Source organism: Cibotium barometz, chromosome 41, assembly GCF_041138505.1.
Source record: "Cibotium barometz isolate CiBa-2024 chromosome 41, ASM4113850v1, whole genome shotgun sequence".
Lineage (NCBI taxonomy): Eukaryota > Viridiplantae > Streptophyta > Polypodiopsida > Cyatheales > Cibotiaceae > Cibotium > Cibotium barometz.
Window position 1 is genome coordinate 1,058,577 of NC_141086.1, and position 19,860 is coordinate 1,078,436.

The window sequence follows — 19,860 nt, forward strand, 5'->3', positions numbered from 1 at the left end:
CCACCCCCAAAGGTGAGAGCCATCGCCTCGGACTTTTTTTGATCCCTCCTTACTGGTGCCCTAGCATCTCCACAGGCGGTGGAAGCACACGAGGGTCTGGCGGCATACGAGGGAGGTGGTTCCCCTTTCTCCTCGGTCATTCTTATTGACATCATTAACTGCTAAGGAGTTGGCCGAGGCATTGAAAGCACTTCCCAGGGCAAATGCCCGGGCGGGACGGGCTTTCAGTCTCCTTTTTTCTTCGCCATTGGGACCTCATGGAAGGTGGCCTTTGAGTTGCCTTCAATGAGATTATGATCATAGGTGCCATGCCAGAGAGGCTCTGAGAGGGCTTGATTCACTTGATTCCCAAGGAGGGTGGTGACAGAGAGGCTCTGAGAGGGCTTGATTCACTTGATTCCCAAGGAGGGTGGTGACAGATTGGAGAATCGGCAGTGGAGACCCATCAACCTTCTAGGGACAGCCTATAAGATCTTGGCCAAGGCCATCAACAGGAGACTTCAGCTGTTTCTCCCAAACTTGATCCACGATACGCAGACCAGCTTTGTTCAGGATCAGAGTATTCTGGACATCTTTACCTTCTGGGAGGCAATAGCTTTGGCTAGGATGCGGCAGCAGCAGCAGCACCTCATTTTGCTACTCCTAGACTTTGAGAAAGCTTATGATTGGAGCTTTCTGGAGGGTACTATGTGCCAGATGGGATTCCCATGGAGTGGGTTCGTGGAGTCTCAGGACTTTACTTAGTCTCACACAGCCAGATTCTCATTTAGGGAGCACGTGGCGACAGGTTCCCCCTCTCCCGCTCGGTTAGACAGGGCTGTCCTCTGGCACCTTACCCCTTTCTATTCGTCGTCGAGGCCATGAGTAGTTTTCTTTCAGCCCAGGAGACCAAGCTTCAGGGATAGTGTCTTCCCCTCCGCATGCAGGAGGATCTGTTGGACTCAGAGTTTGCAGAAAACACAGCAGCTTTCCTAGTAGGAGATGTGGGGAATCTACAGAGATTTGCGAAGGCGATTGTGGTTTTTTGCCGTGCATCAGGAGCACAAATCGACTGGCACAAGTCGTGTGGTTTTTGGGTAGACTCATCACCCGCCTCGACTGGGGACCAGTTGAGGATTTCCAGTGGATCCCGAGGGGCACTCCAGTTCGATATCTCGGCTGCCAAGTTGGCATTGATATCTCTCTCCGGAGCAGCAGATCTCCCCACTTCTTCTGAGTGTTCGGAACAAGCTTCTTTATTGGAGCTCAGTGAGGCTATCCCTAGCAAGTAGGGTGGTGGTGGCGGCGAACTAGGTACTTATGGCCGCCATGTGGTACATCACTTCGTGCTGGGCTTTTTCTCGGGCTTGTATTGGTCATGTGTACAGAAATTGATTCGGAATTTCTTGTAGGCCGGAAGTGATGGCAGGCCAACTAGGGCCAAGGTGGCATGGAGAGTGATTATTCAGCCTCGTCTCGCAGAGGGGGCTAGGCCTCATTGACTCGGCTATTCAGAGCCGCACCCTGCTGGGCAAGTTGATTGTTAGAGGCCTCCTTCCCGGTCAGGGTTGTTAGAGGCCTCAGAGGCGCTTGGTACAAGGTGGGTATGGTATGCGCCTCGAAAGACTCGTATTTTTTAGAGACGTTGAGGCGTGTTAGAGGCATTTGTTATATATATATATATGCATATAGTGATAGATAGATAGATTATTAGAGAGAGAGAGAGAGAGAGAGAGAGAGAGAGAGAGTCACTTGGGTGTGCATGAGAGAGGGAGAGAGAGTGTGCGTGAGTCTTGAGAGCTTAGAGGGGCCCTTATAGCTCCCATCTAGAGACTCAAATGGGTAGAAACGGGCAAATCCCAAATGGTCAGAAACGGGCAGAATCCAAAACAGTAAAAAAAAAATCAACTATGCCCATACGCCTCAGAAGACTCATACCCCTCGAACGCCTCTAATGGTTAGAGGCGCGCCTCATAACAACTATGTTTCCAGTGGTGAGCCCTGGAAGGATTTTCTGTTGACCTAGATTTTAGCCCGCACTCTGAGTTTTGGGGTCCCTTGGCTGCAGAGTACCCGATGGATCTTCAGAGAGATGTGAGCTTGTGTTTTTAGCCTGGCTTTTGAGCACAGATTTGCAGCGAGCTAACTTCGTGCTTGGGAGCACCTTAGGCCCGCCCTTAGATAGATAGCTCCAGTTGCATCAGCAGAGGAGGGGCTTTGGCAGCCTTTTGTCTGAAACCCCTTGATCCGTTTACCCAGTGGCTACATGCTAGGGGCCCGACGGCACGTTTCTTGGGGCGCCTTGAGCATGGGACCAGCCAAGTCTCTTGGAGATTGGATCACCCATAGGCAATTACTCCCGGAGGTGCAGGAGAGAGGCCTAACAGGGATCTGGGGTAGAGATAGGCTTAGCATCGACATCGGCTCAGCTATCCCTTAGGAGTGGCTGACTCTCCCAAACCCGACTACCCTAGTGTGGCTAGGCGTGTTTACCTGGCACGATATCGTAGTGGCGATCCATGGAGGAGATGAGGACAGTGGTCTGCTCACTTTCTCGACTCGATCCCATGGTAGACTAGAGAGAACTGCTTCCTTTGGAGGATTTTAGTGGTTGCACCTTGTAGAGAGTGAGGGTGATTGGTTTTCGGGCACGGGAATGGCATATTGATCCAGCACTGGCCAAGGTGGCAAAGGAGAGATTATGGCGGCTATGGATATGGGAGTGCCGCCCTCTCACACGCTTGCAGTGGGATCCGGGAGAGTGGACTTGGCATGATCCATCAGATCGGGAGGAGACTCTGGATGCCCCCTTCTTGGCATATACTGCGCAGCTAGGCCGCAGGATCCAGATGCCCGAGATAGATGGCACACTGACAGACAGCAGCAACACATTGGCAGTCTCAGGGCCTATCATAGCATTTCCTCTTAGATTTTTGGAAGATACTGTGGGAAAGTTTTGGCCAAGAAAGATCACCCTCTTTCTTTGGTTGATGGCACATAGGAGTTAGCAATCGGCACTTGGTTGGCAGTTGGTGGTCGACCAGTGGATTGCCCATGATGTGGCCACCCCAACGAGACTTAGAGACATTGCCTTTGGGATGGCCCGAAGGCTCCGTAGATTTGGTAGGGGATTCTCCGCATCTTTGCTATGGATAGGACATCGACTTTGATCATCACATGGGGCACTGTCACTTGGGCCATAGAGGTTGGAGTGGCCAGGGCTTATGACGAGGATGGGGGAGGGCTAGGCCTTTTGATCTCTCACCATCGTATTGCAGTAGTATCAGTCACAGCCCCTCCTTCAAGTGATTGGTGGCCAGGCTCATGCTAGAGATGGGAGATTTGGAGTAGCATAGTAGCATGGCACATTTGGCGTGCTGGATGTAGCGAGGCCATCGAGGGTACCCACACTCCTCCGGCGGAGACCATCAAGAGCATATGGCTTGATATCATTAACACCCTCTGCGGTCAGTGGGGGAAGTTACAGGGAGGTGCAAACCGCATGCGGAAGCGGCGAGAAGCTTTCCTGCGACTTTGGAGGCCCGGCCCTTTCCTCATAGATAGAGGAGGAGACCCCACTTGGCACTACAAACCACCTGTGAGGAGAAGCGTCTCTTCCCCTCATGATCATTTGACTCCCGCCCTTAAATGAGGAGAGTTTGTATGTAGCGTGTGGTGGTTGTTTAGCCCTTTGTGGCTGTTTTTTCTTTTACTAATTGAAGCATCTTTTTCCCAGAAAAAAAAAAAGAGGTTGGCCCGTACAATCCTCTAAGAGATTTCCATCCAAATGTAATTGGGTTTGAGAGGATAAGCAAATTGTGCAAAGTGATTTGATATAATCCCCTATGAAATAATCTTTCATCTGTGAATCATCTAATTTCTCCCACACCTAGCATTATAATTTTAAGACTTTGATTTGTTGTATAAAATCTCTCCTAGACTTGCAGGACTCCATTGTTTCATTAAGTAAAGTGCATGTGCAATGCACTCCATTTCGGAAAGCTTTTTTGATTGTCTGAAAATTCACTTTGATGGCACACGCTAGTGTTTGAAACCACAGCCGTGATTTTCCTTGGATTTCCACTGGTCCTGTGCACTGGGCATGAACACTTCATTGTATTCACTTCATGTGGTAGCGTCACACATATCATTTATGCACACACCTATAGATCCATCAAATTTAGGCAACCACTAGGTTTTTTGACAGCCAAATGTGATCACGTGCCCCCATTAATCTGTGTGAAACCCCCCTTCCTAGTTTGTTAAATAGATTCAAAGTGTTTGTATCTAGAGAGGGCACGTGATTTAGAACTAGTGGGATTGATGCCACCAATGCTGGAATCTTGATGGCATCGTGTGAGTTAAATTTGCGGTCGTCGTCCCCCCATGAACGTGATTAGTGTGTGCATAGTGGGCATAGGCCTCAAAACCTAGCGCAAGCCTGCTTCTAGGTCCAAATCTGAAAAGAGAATGCTTACGCAAAATGGCACATCCCTTTTTTTTTGGCACATGAGTTGCTCTTGAAAGAGCTGGTGTACAAGTTTTTAACACAGCACTATTTCTTATTTTCGATTTTGTACATGAGTTAACTCAAAACGTGGAGGATTCCTTAAGATTACTTTGTATAAAGCGTGGATTTGCGAATATACTTTACCATGTCCTAGAATGCTGTGGGATCAAAGCATTTCTGGACATGGAGGAGCTCCCTCAAGGAGATGATGTTCACCCTTTCATGCTGGAGGCTGCACAAAAAGCAATCATTCAAGTGCCCATCTTTGCAAGCAATAACGCAGAGTCTAGGTGGTGTTTGGATGAACTTGTGGAGATGTTGAAGAGCACCAAGAGCTCTAGTAAAGCCAAGCTATTTCCGGTCTTCTATGACGACGTGAAGACAAAAGATGTAAGAAACAAGAATGATGGGCCTTTTGCAAAAGCTATTGAGGACCATCGAAGACAAGGCAAGCACAACCAAAGCACGATCAAGGGGTGGGGAGATGCTCTATGTGATGCCTCATGGCATGAGGGTTTCCGCCTGGACACCTTTAACAAGTACGAAACCTTTGTTTTGTATCCGTTTTTTGTAGTTAATCTTCTCACTTATCACTAATCTATACGATATTACCAATGTGCAGATGTGAAGGAGATTTTCTCCAAGCTCTCGTAGAGATGATAGCACAGGAGATGCAAAGCAGGATTCCCGTGGAGGATGACCTCAAAGCAGTTGGCAGAGGGTCCATGATGTGGTCGAGCTACGTTTCATTTGAAAGAAAAGGAAAATGCGTATTTTGTGCTGCTTTGGGGCATGGATGGCATTGGCAAGACCTCTCTTGCTTGCGCTATTTACAGGAGACTTAGAAAGGAGTTTCAAGCACCAAGCTTTGTGGAAAATTGTCGGGCTAAGACACTGAGTCAATTACAGAATCAGCTCCTCGAAGATTTGCTGCATGAAAAAATGTTCCAAGGGAACGATGCTGGAAAGAAAGTGCGTGTAAAAGCTGGATTAAGGCGGAAGGAGGTCTTGATCCTATTGGATGATGCAAAAAGCTTTGAATCCATCGAGAAAACCATAGGTATGACATCCTTTCTCCTGGGAAGTCCAATGCTTGTAACTTGCAGGAACCAAAAAGTATTTCCTCTCGGCAATGATTTCTCTGATGTCTTCAAGAGTGAACGCTACGAGGTACAAGGCATGGACAGTGGTGAGTCATTGTGACGTTTGTGTCTGAACGCTTTCAAAAAGCCTTCACCAGATCTAGGTTTTGAATTGCTAGCAGAGAAAGTAAGTGAAGCATGTGCTGGTCTTCCCCTTTCGCTGGAGGTGCTTGGTTGTCATCTTAGGGTGAGGAAGGAAAATAAATTCTGGGAAGAAGCAATCAAGATTTTCAGTAGTAACGCTACTCGTACGAACCCATAGAGACTGGTTTGAAGGTTAGCTATGAGGCTCTTAGTAAGCATGAGCAGGAAATGTTTCTAGTTGGGGCTTGCTTATTGATTGGTGAAAGCAGGCAGAGTGCCAAATACTTTGGGGATAGCGATGATTTGGTAGAGGGGTGGAGAAGTGTTCTAGAGAGCTTGGTAGATCTCTGTCTAGTGAAGGTGGACGAAAATGAGTGCTTGACAATGCACGATCACTGGAAGGATTTGGCTAGAGGCATTGTCAAACTGTCAGGCAAGTGGAGTAGGGTGTGGGATGATATCGACTTGATGCAAGTGCTGCCACGTAAGCAGGTGCGTATTCAGTTCTCTATTTACTTCTCTTTTTTCGGCATGCATTCATGTATGCAAACATTGCCGTAGGAAGGGACGGCAATACAAAAACAAAATACTAAAGAGATTCAAATTAGCTGTTCATCCTGAACTCTTAGCTCTTTCCTTTTTTCCATCTTTGACACACTTACACTTGTCGTTTTGAAACTTGTTTCTAGTGTGGAGGGTGGGTGGCTCTCCCTGTATTTTCCATTCTAGTTGCTCTACACTGATCTCACAATGTTTGTGCAATATCCATATATTTAATGAGTGTCTGGGTTATGGAGTGGATGGGAACTACATTAGTGAATGTAGATCTGTACCAAGCATCTGCATTATGCTCCTCTAATGCCGATACTACAGTACATGAGCGATAAAACGATAGAATGATCCATGCAATGATGGTTTGGTTTGTGTAGAATGATCCATGCAATCATGGTGTGGTTTGTGGTTTCAGGGTCTTGATCAAATCTGTGGGCTTGCCACTTCCCTCTAAAACTTAAATGCAAGTTTGCTTTCCCAAATGGGATCTTTACGATTGCTTTTTTGGATGGAACAAATCTGGAGTATGATGATGAGGGACTAAAAGCATTGGAAATAAGGTGGCTGAGATCGGCTCCTTCTAAAGAATTATTATTAGACTTGGAGTTTCTTATCGTGCTGGAATTATGGTCCATTATGGTATATAGTCATTATTCTTATTTTTTAATGTTTGATCCTCAAACTTTTGTAATTTCATGAGATCTGACTTTAAAAAGTCAACTTTAATTTTGCAAGAGTGAATTCAATTTAAGAAATCCTTGATTGCCCACTGATGATGAAGCTCCCGTCTTCCTTTGAGCAGCTGAAAATTTGACAATATTTAGTGAAGATTTGCAGCTGTTAGAAGAATTTGATCTTTTAAAATCAGGCAGCTGAATAAGCTACGAAAGCTTGTCATGGCAGGGTGCCTTAATCTGGAGGAGCTACCGGAAGATTTTGTGTCGCTTGAAATTCTAGAAGAGATGTAGGTTGATCAGCAATCATGAAGCTTCCTTCTTCCTCGGGGCAGCTGAAAAAGCTACGGAAGCTTAGCATGCAAGTGTGCACTGAGCTGGAGGAGCCACCGGAAGATTTCGAGTCTCTTGAAAGTCTAGAAGAGTTTTATGCAGATGAATCAACAATCACGAAGCTTCCTTGTTCCTTTGGGAAGCTGAAAAAGCTACGGAAGCTTGGCATGGAAGGGTGCCTTAATCTGGAGTAGCTACCAGAGGATTTTGGGTCTCTTGAAGGTGTAGAAGAGTTTGATGGGGGGGGGCTCAGTAGAGTTTGATGTAGGGGACTCATCAATCATGAAGCTTCGGGCAGCTGAATAAGCTACGGAACCTTTACATGGGAGGGTGCCTTAAGCTGGAGGAGCTACCATAAGATTTTGGGTCTCTTTAAAGTCTAGAAGAGTTTTGTGTAAGGGGCTCAGCAATCAAGAAGCTTCCTTCTTCCTTTGAATTTTATGCTTTGTAAATGTTTGAATTAAAATCTGATGCTACGCCTTGATGGAAAGGCCACTCCTCCTCTTCTTTACAATTCAGCCCTTCTTCAAAGTTTAATTAATTGATTGATTAAACTCTTTTCATTGTTAAATCTCTTTATTTTTAGAAAATAGAGTAGATTAGAGATATTAGAATTCAAATTGGATTAATTCAAGTCATAAATTGAATGTTAAAATTGATTTTAAAAGAGTAATTCCTCCCGTTTGTGCACTCTAAAAGATGTATTTTTATTTCAAAAGTGTTATTCTTTAAAATTGAATTTATGCATAGGAAGATGCATAAAAGATTTAGTTTCATTTTAAAAGTGCCATTCTCATTAAAATTGAATTTATGTATAGGAAGATGCATAAAAGATTTATTTTTATTTTAAAAGTGTCATTCTCATTAAAATTGAATTTATGCATAAAAAGAGACATAAAAGATTTATTTTCATTTCAAAAGTGTTATTCTCATTAAAATTGAACTTATGCATAGGAAGATGCATAAAAGATTTATTTTCATTTGAAAAGTGTCATTCTCATTAAAATTGAACTTATGCATAGAAAGATGCATAAAAGATTTATTTTCATTTGAAAAGTGTCATTTTTATTAAAACTGAATTTATGCATAGGTTGGTGCATAAAAGATTTATTTTTATTTCAAAAGTGTTACTCATTAAAATTAAATTTATGCATAAAAGATTTATTTTTATTTCAAAAGTGTTAGTCATTAAAATTGAATTTATGCATAGAAATATGCATAAAGGATTTAATTTTATTTTAAAAGTGTTATTTTTTTTAAATTTAAATTATGCATAAATAGATACGTAAAGAATCTTTATATCAAAAATTAGAATCCTCTTAAATTCTATGTTTAAATTTTGTGAATAGAAGTGATGAGAATATGAGGCGAATAGATGTGATGAGATAAGATGTGAATCAGCTAGATGATTGGATGGATGGATGTGATGTGAATAGAGGTGATGAGATGTGAGGCGAATAGATATGATGACATAAGATGTGAGAATCAGATAGATGATTGGATGGATGGGTGATGTGAATTGAGGTGATGAGATGATAGACAAATAGATGTGATGAGATAAGATGTGAATCGGATAGATGATTGGATGGATGGGTGTGATGTGAATAGAGGTGATGAGATGTGAGGTGAATAGATGTGATGAGATAAGATGTGAATCAGATAGATGATTGATGGTGATGTGAATAGAGGTGATGAGATGTGAGGTGAATAGATGTGATGAGATAAGATGTGAATCAGATAGATGATTGGATAGATGTGATGTGAATAGAAGTGATGAGAATATGAGGTGAATAGATGTAATGAGATGTGATGTGAATTAGATAGATGTGAATGAATGGATGGATGGATATGATGTGAATAGAGGTGATGAGAATGAGAGGTAAATAGGTGCGATGAAATGTGATGTGAATTAGATAGATGTGAATGAATGGATGGATGGATGTGATGTGAATAGAGATGATGAGAATGAGAGGTGAATAGATGCGATGAGATGTGATGTGAATCAGATAGATGTGAATGAATGTGATGTGAATTAGATAGATGTGAATGAATGGATGGATGGATGTGATGTGAATAGAGATGATGAGAATGAGAGGTGAATAGATGCGATGAGATGTGATGTGAATCAGATAGATGATGAATGGATGGATGGATGTGTGAATAGAGGTGATGAGAATGTGAGGTAAACAGATGTGAGGAGATAAGATGTGATTTAGATAGATGGGAATGAATAGATGGATGGATGTGATGTGAATAGAGGTGATAAGAATCAGGATGTGATGTGAATAGAGGTGATGAGATGTGAGGTGAATAGATGTGATGTGAATCAGGATGTAAATGAATGATATGAGATATGAGTGGATGATATGATGAAAATGGATGTAAATGTATAAGTGATGAATGGATGTGAATGTATATGTGAAAGAATTGATGTGAATGAGTATGTGAAAGAATTGATGTGAATGAGTATGTGAAAGAATGAATATAGATGTGTATGTGAGAATGTGATGTGATAGAAAGAGATGTGATGTGTCATAAATATATATGAATGTAAACGTGATGAATATGAATGAATGTGAATATGATGGATTTGAATAAATATGAATATGATGGATATGAATGAATGTGATGTGAATCGGGATAGATGTGAATGAATGAGATGTGGTAAAATAAATGAGATGTGATGTGAATGTGATGTGGTCTGAATGGATGAGATGTGAATGAATGTGATGTGATGAGATGTGGATATGGGTAGATGCGAGTGGATGAGATGTGGATATGGGTAGATGCGACTGGATGAGATCTGATGAGGATAAATTGAGGAAAGATGTGATGAGATGAAAATGATGTGATTGGATGAGAATAGGAATACTTATGAAATAGTTGTGAAATTAATTAATGTGGTTTGATGTGGAGTAATGTGAAAAGACGAGAGTTCGTTTATTATAGAAACTATATTTTTGAATTGTTTTTAAATGACTGTTTGATATCAAGAATGTTGGAGAAGCATTTTGATCGTCTTGTGAATGAGGTTGTGGAGACCTAATCTGATAAAGTTGCAACAGTTAACGGAGAGTCAATGGAGGACGTCTCACGTAGCAAGGTCGGTCGAGGTCTTGAACAGTATCGGTTCGATTAAAATGGTGAGCTTGCGGTACGGTGGATGAGGAACTAAAGAAGCGACCTATGAGTGAAGCGCTAGGTCACCTGCGAAGGATCCTAGAGGGTGCTGACCATACGATGCTCGGGCTATGGGTCGCCGACGATACCCACGCGTACATCGGGGAAGATATTAGAACAAGGAGTAAGAGTTGTTTTCTAAATTCAGGCATGGATCTGGTTGATTGACCTTGCTGGTCCTCAACGGATGAGTCCATGGCTCTTTTATATGGATCTGTTGGTTGATCTTGCTGATCTTCAACAGAGATTCTATTTTGATATGAATATATTACCGGTTACTATGAGCTAGGAACTATCGAAAAGGTCCCTGAGTGGACAGGTGGTGAGTGTTTTGGTTGTCAATGATGCCATAGGTACATCGATGAAGGAATGATTGGAAATAAAGATTCAATCGGAGATTTTGAGGATTATGATCAGTGAGTGACACAATGGTTTCATTGTTTTTAAAGATAGCTGATGCTAAGAAAAAGGTAATTTCATATTGGGTGTGTAAGTGGTGTGACTAGTTTTAAGTTTATATGAATATCCAGTTAGGGGACCTGGAAACTCTTTTCCTTGGTACCCGGGACAAAACCTAACCAAACTCTTAATTGGATCCCATCACTACAGTGGTTGGACGGTTGGCTAACCCATGGGACTGGATGGGGTTAGGCTGGACTGATGGATCCCTAAATTGAGACTCAATTCTGTTATGGTACGATAGATAAAGTAAATCCTGGATAAAAATTGTTCTATGAAAAAGAATCAATGGCTGTGCCTCTCAATGAGGAAAAAAGCATTGGTCTCTATGATCCAAGTGCAATCTTTTCTCTGATCTGACTATGGGACTTACGGGTTCGGTCAGATCAGTTCTGTTAGTTAAGGCTTTTGACTACGTTAGAGAAAAGTTATCTTGGAGGAATCGCCCGTGCTTTTTGGGCGGCACAAGGGAAGTTTTTTTGGGTTCTGAAGAACCGATGGATTAGTCTCTTGTCCGGATATCCATGGACGAGAGACCCCGAGTGTGGGACTCTACCTCGCGCAAGAACCGATGGATTAGTCTCTTGTCCGGATATCCATGGACGAGAGACCCCGAGTGTGGGACTCTACCTCGCGCAAGAAGTGCTACTTCCGTTGCTAGCACCCCTGAATTCGTTGCTGCGCGGTGGGGACAGGGACCTTACAGCTAGTATCAGAGCGAATTGGCTAATGAGGATCAACCGAGAAGCCAAAAATGTCAAAAATTTATAAAGAAGCAATAAAAGATTGTAATTGCGTGATAAAATTTATACAAATTGTTATTCAGATTGAAATTTATAAATTAGTAATTGGGTCTTCAGATGGAAGTACCGCAATTGCATGGAATCCCTGGCTTGCTTGAGGCCTAGACATGATGGTATTTACCTTATAATTTCAAGGATCGTGACTACCCGTATATATCGAGGGTATAATTGCAGCTCTTTATTGTGGCAGTATATACGAGTAAATCTAAGACTTGAAATTATAAGCATAAATGCTATCCAAATGATGAATTCAAATGTGGTTGATATGATTTTTAAATTATGGTTGAGAACTGATGAGTTGATTTAGATTCTGATTGAAAAATGATGATTCTTGAATTTTGGTTGAAATGTAATAAGTTGAGCAAAACCACGAGGATGAATGGGACAAGTCCCTATGATGATGTTCATAACTGCAATGATGTTAATGACTTCAGCAAATCACTATGAGATTAGTGGATTGTGCTGACAGATTACTGTCGCGTTAACACTTGGCCCAGTAGATCAAGTTAAGGGATGTCAAATTAAAAATGTGTATAATTGAAAATTTTCATGGAGGACTGTTCAGATAGAAAATTCGGTTTAATAGACCATTCTTGTGATAAGGATTTGAATGATATGATCTGAGTGAATTGTTATCTGATGATGAGTTCTATATAAGGGATCTTTATCCCAGGATTCTGTTGGGTTCACTAGACTATAAGAAACCTCAGAATCAGTTGAATCTTAAGGAAAAGAGTTATCCTCTAATTTTGTGAGATGACCTCTCGCATTTTTAAAGCGGGATAGGATGTAAGATTCCTCCCTCCAGCTTTTGAGGTGTGCAGGTGTAAGAACCTCCTCTTCTGATCTTATAATTATTTCCCTCTCTGAAATAAAAGAAAGATCTTGTTTTACCATGTTTTGGCCTAGAGAGAAAATATCTAGAGGGAGGTAATTCAAAATATGAGATATTTTTAAATATAAAAATCCTCCTAGTGTCTACAATGGTTTTTCTTGAAATAGAAATTCAAAAATAACTTTCCAATGTACAATTGGAATTATTTGAAAATAGGTAAAGGGACCTTAGCCTGAGGGTTTCCCTTGAAATAGAAATTCAAAAAGAACTTTCCAATGTGCAATTGAAATTATTTGAAAATAGGTAAAAAGAACCTTAGCCTGAGGGTCCACATTTTTTGAAAATTTTGAATTAAGGTTCCTATGGACCAATAAGATTAATTCAAATGTAGAGAGGAGATAAATTAACGAATAAAAAAAAATCTCCCAAAAATGAGTAAATGCTCACATAAGATGAAGAGTTGATTAAGGACAAGGTTTATTAGTTAAAAAAGAAGAGATATTTAGAGGAAATGATGCATTTTTGACACCTGTGGAGAATTTTTCTCATAAAGGAGGCGCCTATTTCACATGTGTAGATGAGTTTTAAACTCACAAATAATGAGATATTTTTATCTCTCCTCTCTCTTGTCTCAACTAGATCCAAAAAAACTGACCCAAAAATGGTCAAAAATTGACCAAACTGATCTGGAAAATTTTAGAATCAGTTTGCTTGGTTAGAGGCTCATTTTTTTCTATAAATAGAAGCCTCTCCCTTTGTAAAAGCTAAGTGGTGTCTATGCACTGTTACTCTGTCTCTGTCGAGCCATTTAACATTGAATTTCTTGTGATGATGTTCATAACTGCAATGACGTTAATGACTTCAGCTAATCACTATGAGATTAGTGGATTGTGCTGACAGATTGTTGCTGTTAATACTTGACCAAGTAGATCAAGTTAAGGGATGTCAAATTAAAAATCTGTATAATTAAAAATTACCATGGAGGACTGTTCAGATAGAAAATTCGTTCTAATAGACCATTCTTGTGATAAGGATTTGAATGATATGATCTGAGTGAATTGTTATCTGATGATGAGCTCTATATAAGGGATCTTTATCCCAGGATTCTGTTGGGTTCACTAGACTATAAGGAACCTCAGAATCAGTTGAATCTTAAGGAAAAGAGTTATTCTCTAATTTTGCGAGATGAGGACATCTCGCATTTTTAAAGCGGGATGGGATGTAAGATTCCTCCCTCCAGCTTTTGAGGTGTGCAGGTGCAAGAACCTCCCCTTCTGATCTTATAATTATTCCCTTCTCTGAAATAAAAGAAAGATCTTGTTTTACCATGTTTTGGTCTAGAGAGAAAATATCTAGAGGTAATTCAAAATTGAGATATTTTTAAATATAAAAATCCTTCTAGTGTTTACAATGGTTTTTCTTGAAATAGAAATTCAAAAAGAACTTTTCAATGTGCAATTGAAATTATTTGAAAATAGGTAAAAAGGACCTTAGCCTGAGGGTCCACATTTTTTGAAAATTTTGAATTAAGGTTTCTATGGATCAATAAGATTAATCCAAATGTAGGGAGGAGATAAATTGAAGAATAAAAGAAAATCGTCCAAAAATGAGTAAATACTCACATAAGATAAAGAGTTTGACTAAGGACAAGGTTTATTAGTTAAAAAAGAAGAGATATTTAGAGAAAATGATACATTTTTGACACCTCAGTGTGGGGAATTCTCCTCATGAAGGAGGCGTCTATTTCACATGTGGATAAGTTTTAAACTCACAATTAATGAGATATTTTCATCTCTCCTCTCTCTTGTTTCAACTAGATCAAAAAAGTAAGCTAAACTGACACAAAAATGGTCAAAAATTGACCAAACTAATCTGAAAAATTCTAGAATCAGTTTTCTTGGTTAGAGACTCATTTTTTCCTATAAATACAAGCCTCTCCCTTTGTAAAAGCTAAATGGTGTCTATGCACTGTTACTCTGCCTCTATCCTCAGCCATGAATTTCTTGTGATGATGTTCATAACTGCATTGACGTTAATGACTTCAACAAATCACTATGAGATTAGTGGATTGTGCTCACAGATTGCTGTTGTTAACACTTGACCCAATAGATCAAGTTAAGGGATGTCAAATTAAAAATCTGTATAATTGAAAATTTTCATGGAGGGCTGTTGAGATAGAAAATTTGGTCTAATATACCATTCTTGTATAAGGATTTGAATGATATGATCTGAGTGAATTGTTATCTGATGATGAGTTCTATATAAGGGATCTTTATCCCAGGATTCTGTTGGGTTCACCAGACTATAAGGAACCTCAGAATCAGTTGAATCTTAAGGAAAAGAGTTATCCTCTAATTTTGCAAGAATGAGGACATCTCGCATTTTTAAAGCGGGGTAGGATGTAAGATTCCTCCCTCTAGCTTTTGAGGTGTGCAGGTGTAAGAACCTCCCCTTCTGATCTTATAATTATTCTCCTCTGAAATAAAAAAAAGATCTTGTTTTACCTTGTTTTGGTCTAGAGAGAGAAAATATCTAGAGAGAGATAATTCAAAATTGATTTATTTTTGGATATAAATATCCTCCTAGTGTCTAAAATGGTTTCCCATGAAATAGAAATTCAAAAAGAACTTTCCAATGTGCAATTGGAATTATTTGAAAATAGGTAAAAAGGACCTTAGCATGAGGGTCCACATTTGTTGAAAATTTTGAATTAAGGTTCCTATGAACCAATAAGATTAATCCAAATATAGGGAGGAGATAAATTGAAGAATAAAAGAAAATCTCCCAAAAATGAGTAAATGCTCACATAAGATGAAGAGTTGACTAAGGACAAGGTTTATTAGTTAAAAAAGAAGAGATATTTAGAGGAAATGATGCATTTTTGACACCTCAGTGTGGGGAATTTTTCTCATGAAGGAGGCGCCTATTTCACATGTGTGGATGAGTTTTAAACTCACTGACACAAATAATGAGATATTTTCATCTCTCCTCTCTCCTCTTTCAACTAGATCCAAAAAGTAAGCTAAACTGATCAAAAAATGGTCAAAAATTGACCAAACTAATCTGAAAAATTCTAGAATCAATTTTCTTGGTTAGAGGCTCATTTTTTCCTATAAATAGAAGCCTCTCCTTTTGTAAAAGCTAAATGGTGTTTACGCACTATTACTCTACTTCTGTCCTGAGCCATTTAACATTGAATTTCTTGATAATTCAAATGTTTTTTTGGCCTAATCCTCTCCAAGTAAATTTGGTGGTCACTCTTGCTACAAAAAAGAGTAGAATCCTCAATCCCTCAAGCCAAAGGAAAGCTTACAAGCTCCATGTAAGCTTAATTCTTACTTATTGTGAATTTTAAATCTATGATTTTCTTAAATTTTATGCTTTGTAAATATTTGAGTTAAAATCTGATGCTATGCCTTGATGGAAAGGCCACCCCTTTCTCTTCTTTACAATTCAGTCCTTCTTAATCTTATAAAGTTTAATTAAATGATTGATTAAACTCTTTTCATTGTTTACTCTCTTGATTTTTAGAAAATGGAGTACGTTAGAGATATTAGAATTCAAATTGGATTAATTCAAGTTATAAATTGAATGTTAAAATTGAGAAGTGGTCAGTCATACAAAGGAGGTTATGGTAAAAAAAATTTAAATTTTGTGGAACTAAAGTTTATCATTAGGTTATTCTAAATGAGTAATTTCTTCCGTTTGTGCACTCTATAATATTTATTTTTATTTCAAAAGTGTTATTCTCATTAAAATTTAATTTATGCATAGGAAGATGCATAAAAGATTTAGTTTCATTTCAAAAGTGTCATTCTCATTAAAATTGAATTTATGCATAGGAAGATGCATAAAAGATTTATTTTCATTTAAAAAGTGTCATTCTCATTAAAATTGAATTCATGCATAGAAAGATGCATAAAAGATTTATTTTCATTTCAAAAGTGTCATTCTCATTAAAATTGAATTCATGTATAGGAAGACGCATAAAAGATTTATTTTTATTTCAAAAGTGTCATTCTCATTAAAATTGAATTTATGCATAGGAAGATACATAAAAGATTTATTTTTATTTCAAAAGTGTCATTCTCATTAAAATTAAATTTTTGCATAGGAAGATGCATAAAAGATTTATTTTTATTTTAAAAGTGTCATTCTCATTAAAATTACATTTTTGCATAGAAAGATGTATAAAAGATTTATTTTCATTTCAAAAGTGTCATTCTCATTAAAATTGAATTTATGCATAGAAGGATACATAAAAGATTTATTTTCATTTCAAAATTGTTATTCTCATTAAAATTGAATTTATGCATAGGAAGATGCATAAAAGATTTATTTTTATTTCAAAAGTGTTATTCTCATTAAAATTGAATTTATGCATAAGAAGATGCATAAAGAATTTAATTTTATTTTAAAAGTGTTATTTTTCTTAAATTTGAATTATGCATAAATAGATGCGTAAAGAATCTTTATATAAAAAATTAGAATCCTCTTAAATTCTATGTTTAAATTCTGTGAATAGAAGTGATAAGAATATGAGGCGAATAGATGTGATGAGATAAGATGTGAATCAGATAGATGATTGGATGAATGGGTGATGTGAATAGAGGTGATGAGATATGAGGCGAATAGATGTGATGAGATAAGATGTGAATCAGATAGATGATTGGATGGATGGGTGTGATGTGAATAGAGGTGATGAGATGTGAGGCGATTAAATGTGATGAGATAAGATGTGAATCAGATAGATGATTGGATGGATGGGTGTGATGTGAATAGAGGTGATGAGATATGAGGCGAATAGATGTGATGAGATAAGATGTGAATCAGATAGATGATTAGATAAATGTGATGTGAATAGAAGTGATGAGAATATGAGGTGAATAGATGTGAATCAGATAGATGATTAGATAGAAGTGATGAGAATATGAGGTGAATAGATGTGATAAGATAAGATGTGAATTAGATAGATGTGAATTAGATAGATGTAAATGAATGGATGAATGGATGTGATGTGAATAGAGGTGATGAGAATGAGAGGTAAATATATGATGAGATGTGATGTGAATTAGATAGATGTGAATGAATGGATGGATGGATGTGATGTGAAAAGAGGTGATGAGAATGAGAGGTGAATAGATGTGATGTGAATCAGATAGATGATGAATGGATGGATGGATGTGGTGTGAATAGAGGTGATGAGAATGTGAGGTGAATAGATGTGATGAGATAAGGTGAATAGAGGTGATGAGAATGTGAGGTGAATAGATGTGATGAGATAAGATGGGAACATACCTCATGGCTTTGATAATTGATTTCCTCTTTGAATCATCAAAGTTCTTTCTTTGAAGTGACTATCTAGCTTGTTACCAAGGCTCTTAGAACTTTGTAGCATGCACATCTTTGGTAAATACTTTCCTTGATAACTCATGGGCTCTTTTGTTGTCATTCGTGGACACATGCCATATTTGGAAAGCTTGAAAACTGTTAAGAAGCCTTCTTACCTTTGACAATTGGCATTTCCTCTCATCTTCATTGACCTTCCAAGTGCCTTGTACTTGCCTTATGATGAGCATGGCATCACCTTTGATGATCAACTGTTTCACTTCTCTTCTTTTGCATTCTTCAAGACTCAAACATAGGTTGAAATATTCAGCTTCATTGTTTCTCTTTGCCTTTATCTCCTAACATCCATACCATAACTCTTTCCCTTTCTCATAAATAAAAACAAACCCTTCTCATTCTTTGCCAAAAAATTTCCTAAAATATGCATCAAAAAACAATATACCATCAATGTCCTACAACTCCTCATGCAGGTTAAGGCTAGGTACAATCTGCTTCTTAACATCCTTTACAGATTTAGGTTTTACTGTAAATGAATGTGGATGTGGATGTGGATGTGGATGTGATAAGATGTGATGTAATGTAAATGGATGTGGATGAGGATGAAATGTGATGTGATGTGAATATATGTAGATATGAATGAAGGAGATGTGATGTGATGTGATTCACGATAGATGTGAATGGATGAGATGTGATGTGAATCAGGGATAGATGTGAATGGATGAGATGTGATGTGAATCAGGGATAGATGTGAATGGATGAGTGATGTGAATGGATGTGATGTGAATCGGGATAGATGTGAATGGATGAGATGTGATGTGTATTGATGTGATGTGAATCAGGGATAGATGTGAATGGATGTGATGTGAATTGAGATAGATGTGAATAGATGAGGTGTGATGTGAATGGATGAGGTGTGATGTGATGTGAATTGGGATAGATGTGAATGAATGAGATGTGATGTGATGTGAATCGGGATAGATGTGAATGAATGAGATCTGAAAAAACTATGGGAGTTTGTAGGGGGCTCCTCAATCACGAAGCTTCCTTCTTCATTCGAGCAACTGAAAAAGCTACGGAAGCTTGGCACAGGAGGGTGCCTTAAGCTGGAGGAGCTACCAGAAGATTTTGGGTCTTTTCAAAGCCTAGAAGAGTTTTCTACAAGGGGCTCAGTAATCACGCAGATTCCTTCTTCCTTCGGGGGGCTGAAAAAGCTACAGATGCTTGACATGTATGAATGCTCTAAGATGGAGGAGCTACCAGAAGATTTTGGGTATCTTGGAAGTCTAGAAGAGTTTTCTACAAGGAGCTTAACAATCAAGAAGCTCCCTTCTTCCTTTGGGCAGCTGAAAACGCTACTGGAGCTTGACATGCATCATTGCACTGAGTTGGAGGAGCTACGGGAATATTTTGGGTCCCTTGAAAGTCTAGAAGAGTTTTATGCAGGCATGAGGATTAGTAATCACAAAGATTCCTTCGGGCAGCTGAAAAAGCTACGGAAGCTTGCCATGGGAGGGTGCCTTAAGCTGGAGGAGCTATCATAAGATTTTGGTTTTCTTGAAAGTCTAGAAGAGTTTGTAGGGGCTCATCAATCACAAAGCTTCCTTTTTTCTTCGGTCAGCTGAAAAATCTACGGGAGCTTGGCATGGGAGGGTGCCTTTAGCGGGAGGAGCTACCAAAAGATTTTAGGTCTCTTGAAAGTCTAGAAGAGTTTTGTGCAAGGGTATTAGTAATCATGAAGCTTCCTTCTTCCTTCGAGGGGGGCTCTGAAAAAGCAGCGGATGCTTGACATGTATGAGTGCTCTATAAGCTGGAGGAGCTACCGGAAGATTTTGGGTATCTTGAAAGTCTAGAAGAGTTTTCTGCAAGGAGCTCAGCAATGAGGAAATTCCCTTCTTCCTTCGGGCAGCTGAAAAAGCTACGGAGCTTGACATGCATCACTGCACTGAGCTAGAGGAGCTCC

General features: G+C 39.2%; 1 protein-coding gene across 1 annotated transcript; it reads left to right on the forward strand.

The window, feature by feature from the left end:
• The first annotated feature begins 3,127 nt into the window (after positions 1 to 3,127).
• On the forward strand, positions 3,128 to 7,034 carry LOC147614587 (TMV resistance protein N-like). The gene is made up of 6 exons (XM_086779750.1): positions 3,128 to 3,284; positions 4,494 to 5,028; positions 5,112 to 5,199; positions 5,231 to 5,689; positions 5,908 to 6,207; positions 6,683 to 7,034. The coding sequence occupies exons 1-6, from the start codon at positions 3,128 to 3,130 to the stop codon at positions 6,719 to 6,721; spliced, it is 1,578 nt and encodes a 525-aa protein (XP_086635876.1). The 3' UTR covers positions 6,722 to 7,034.
• Positions 7,035 to 19,860: the final 12,826 nt, after the last annotated feature.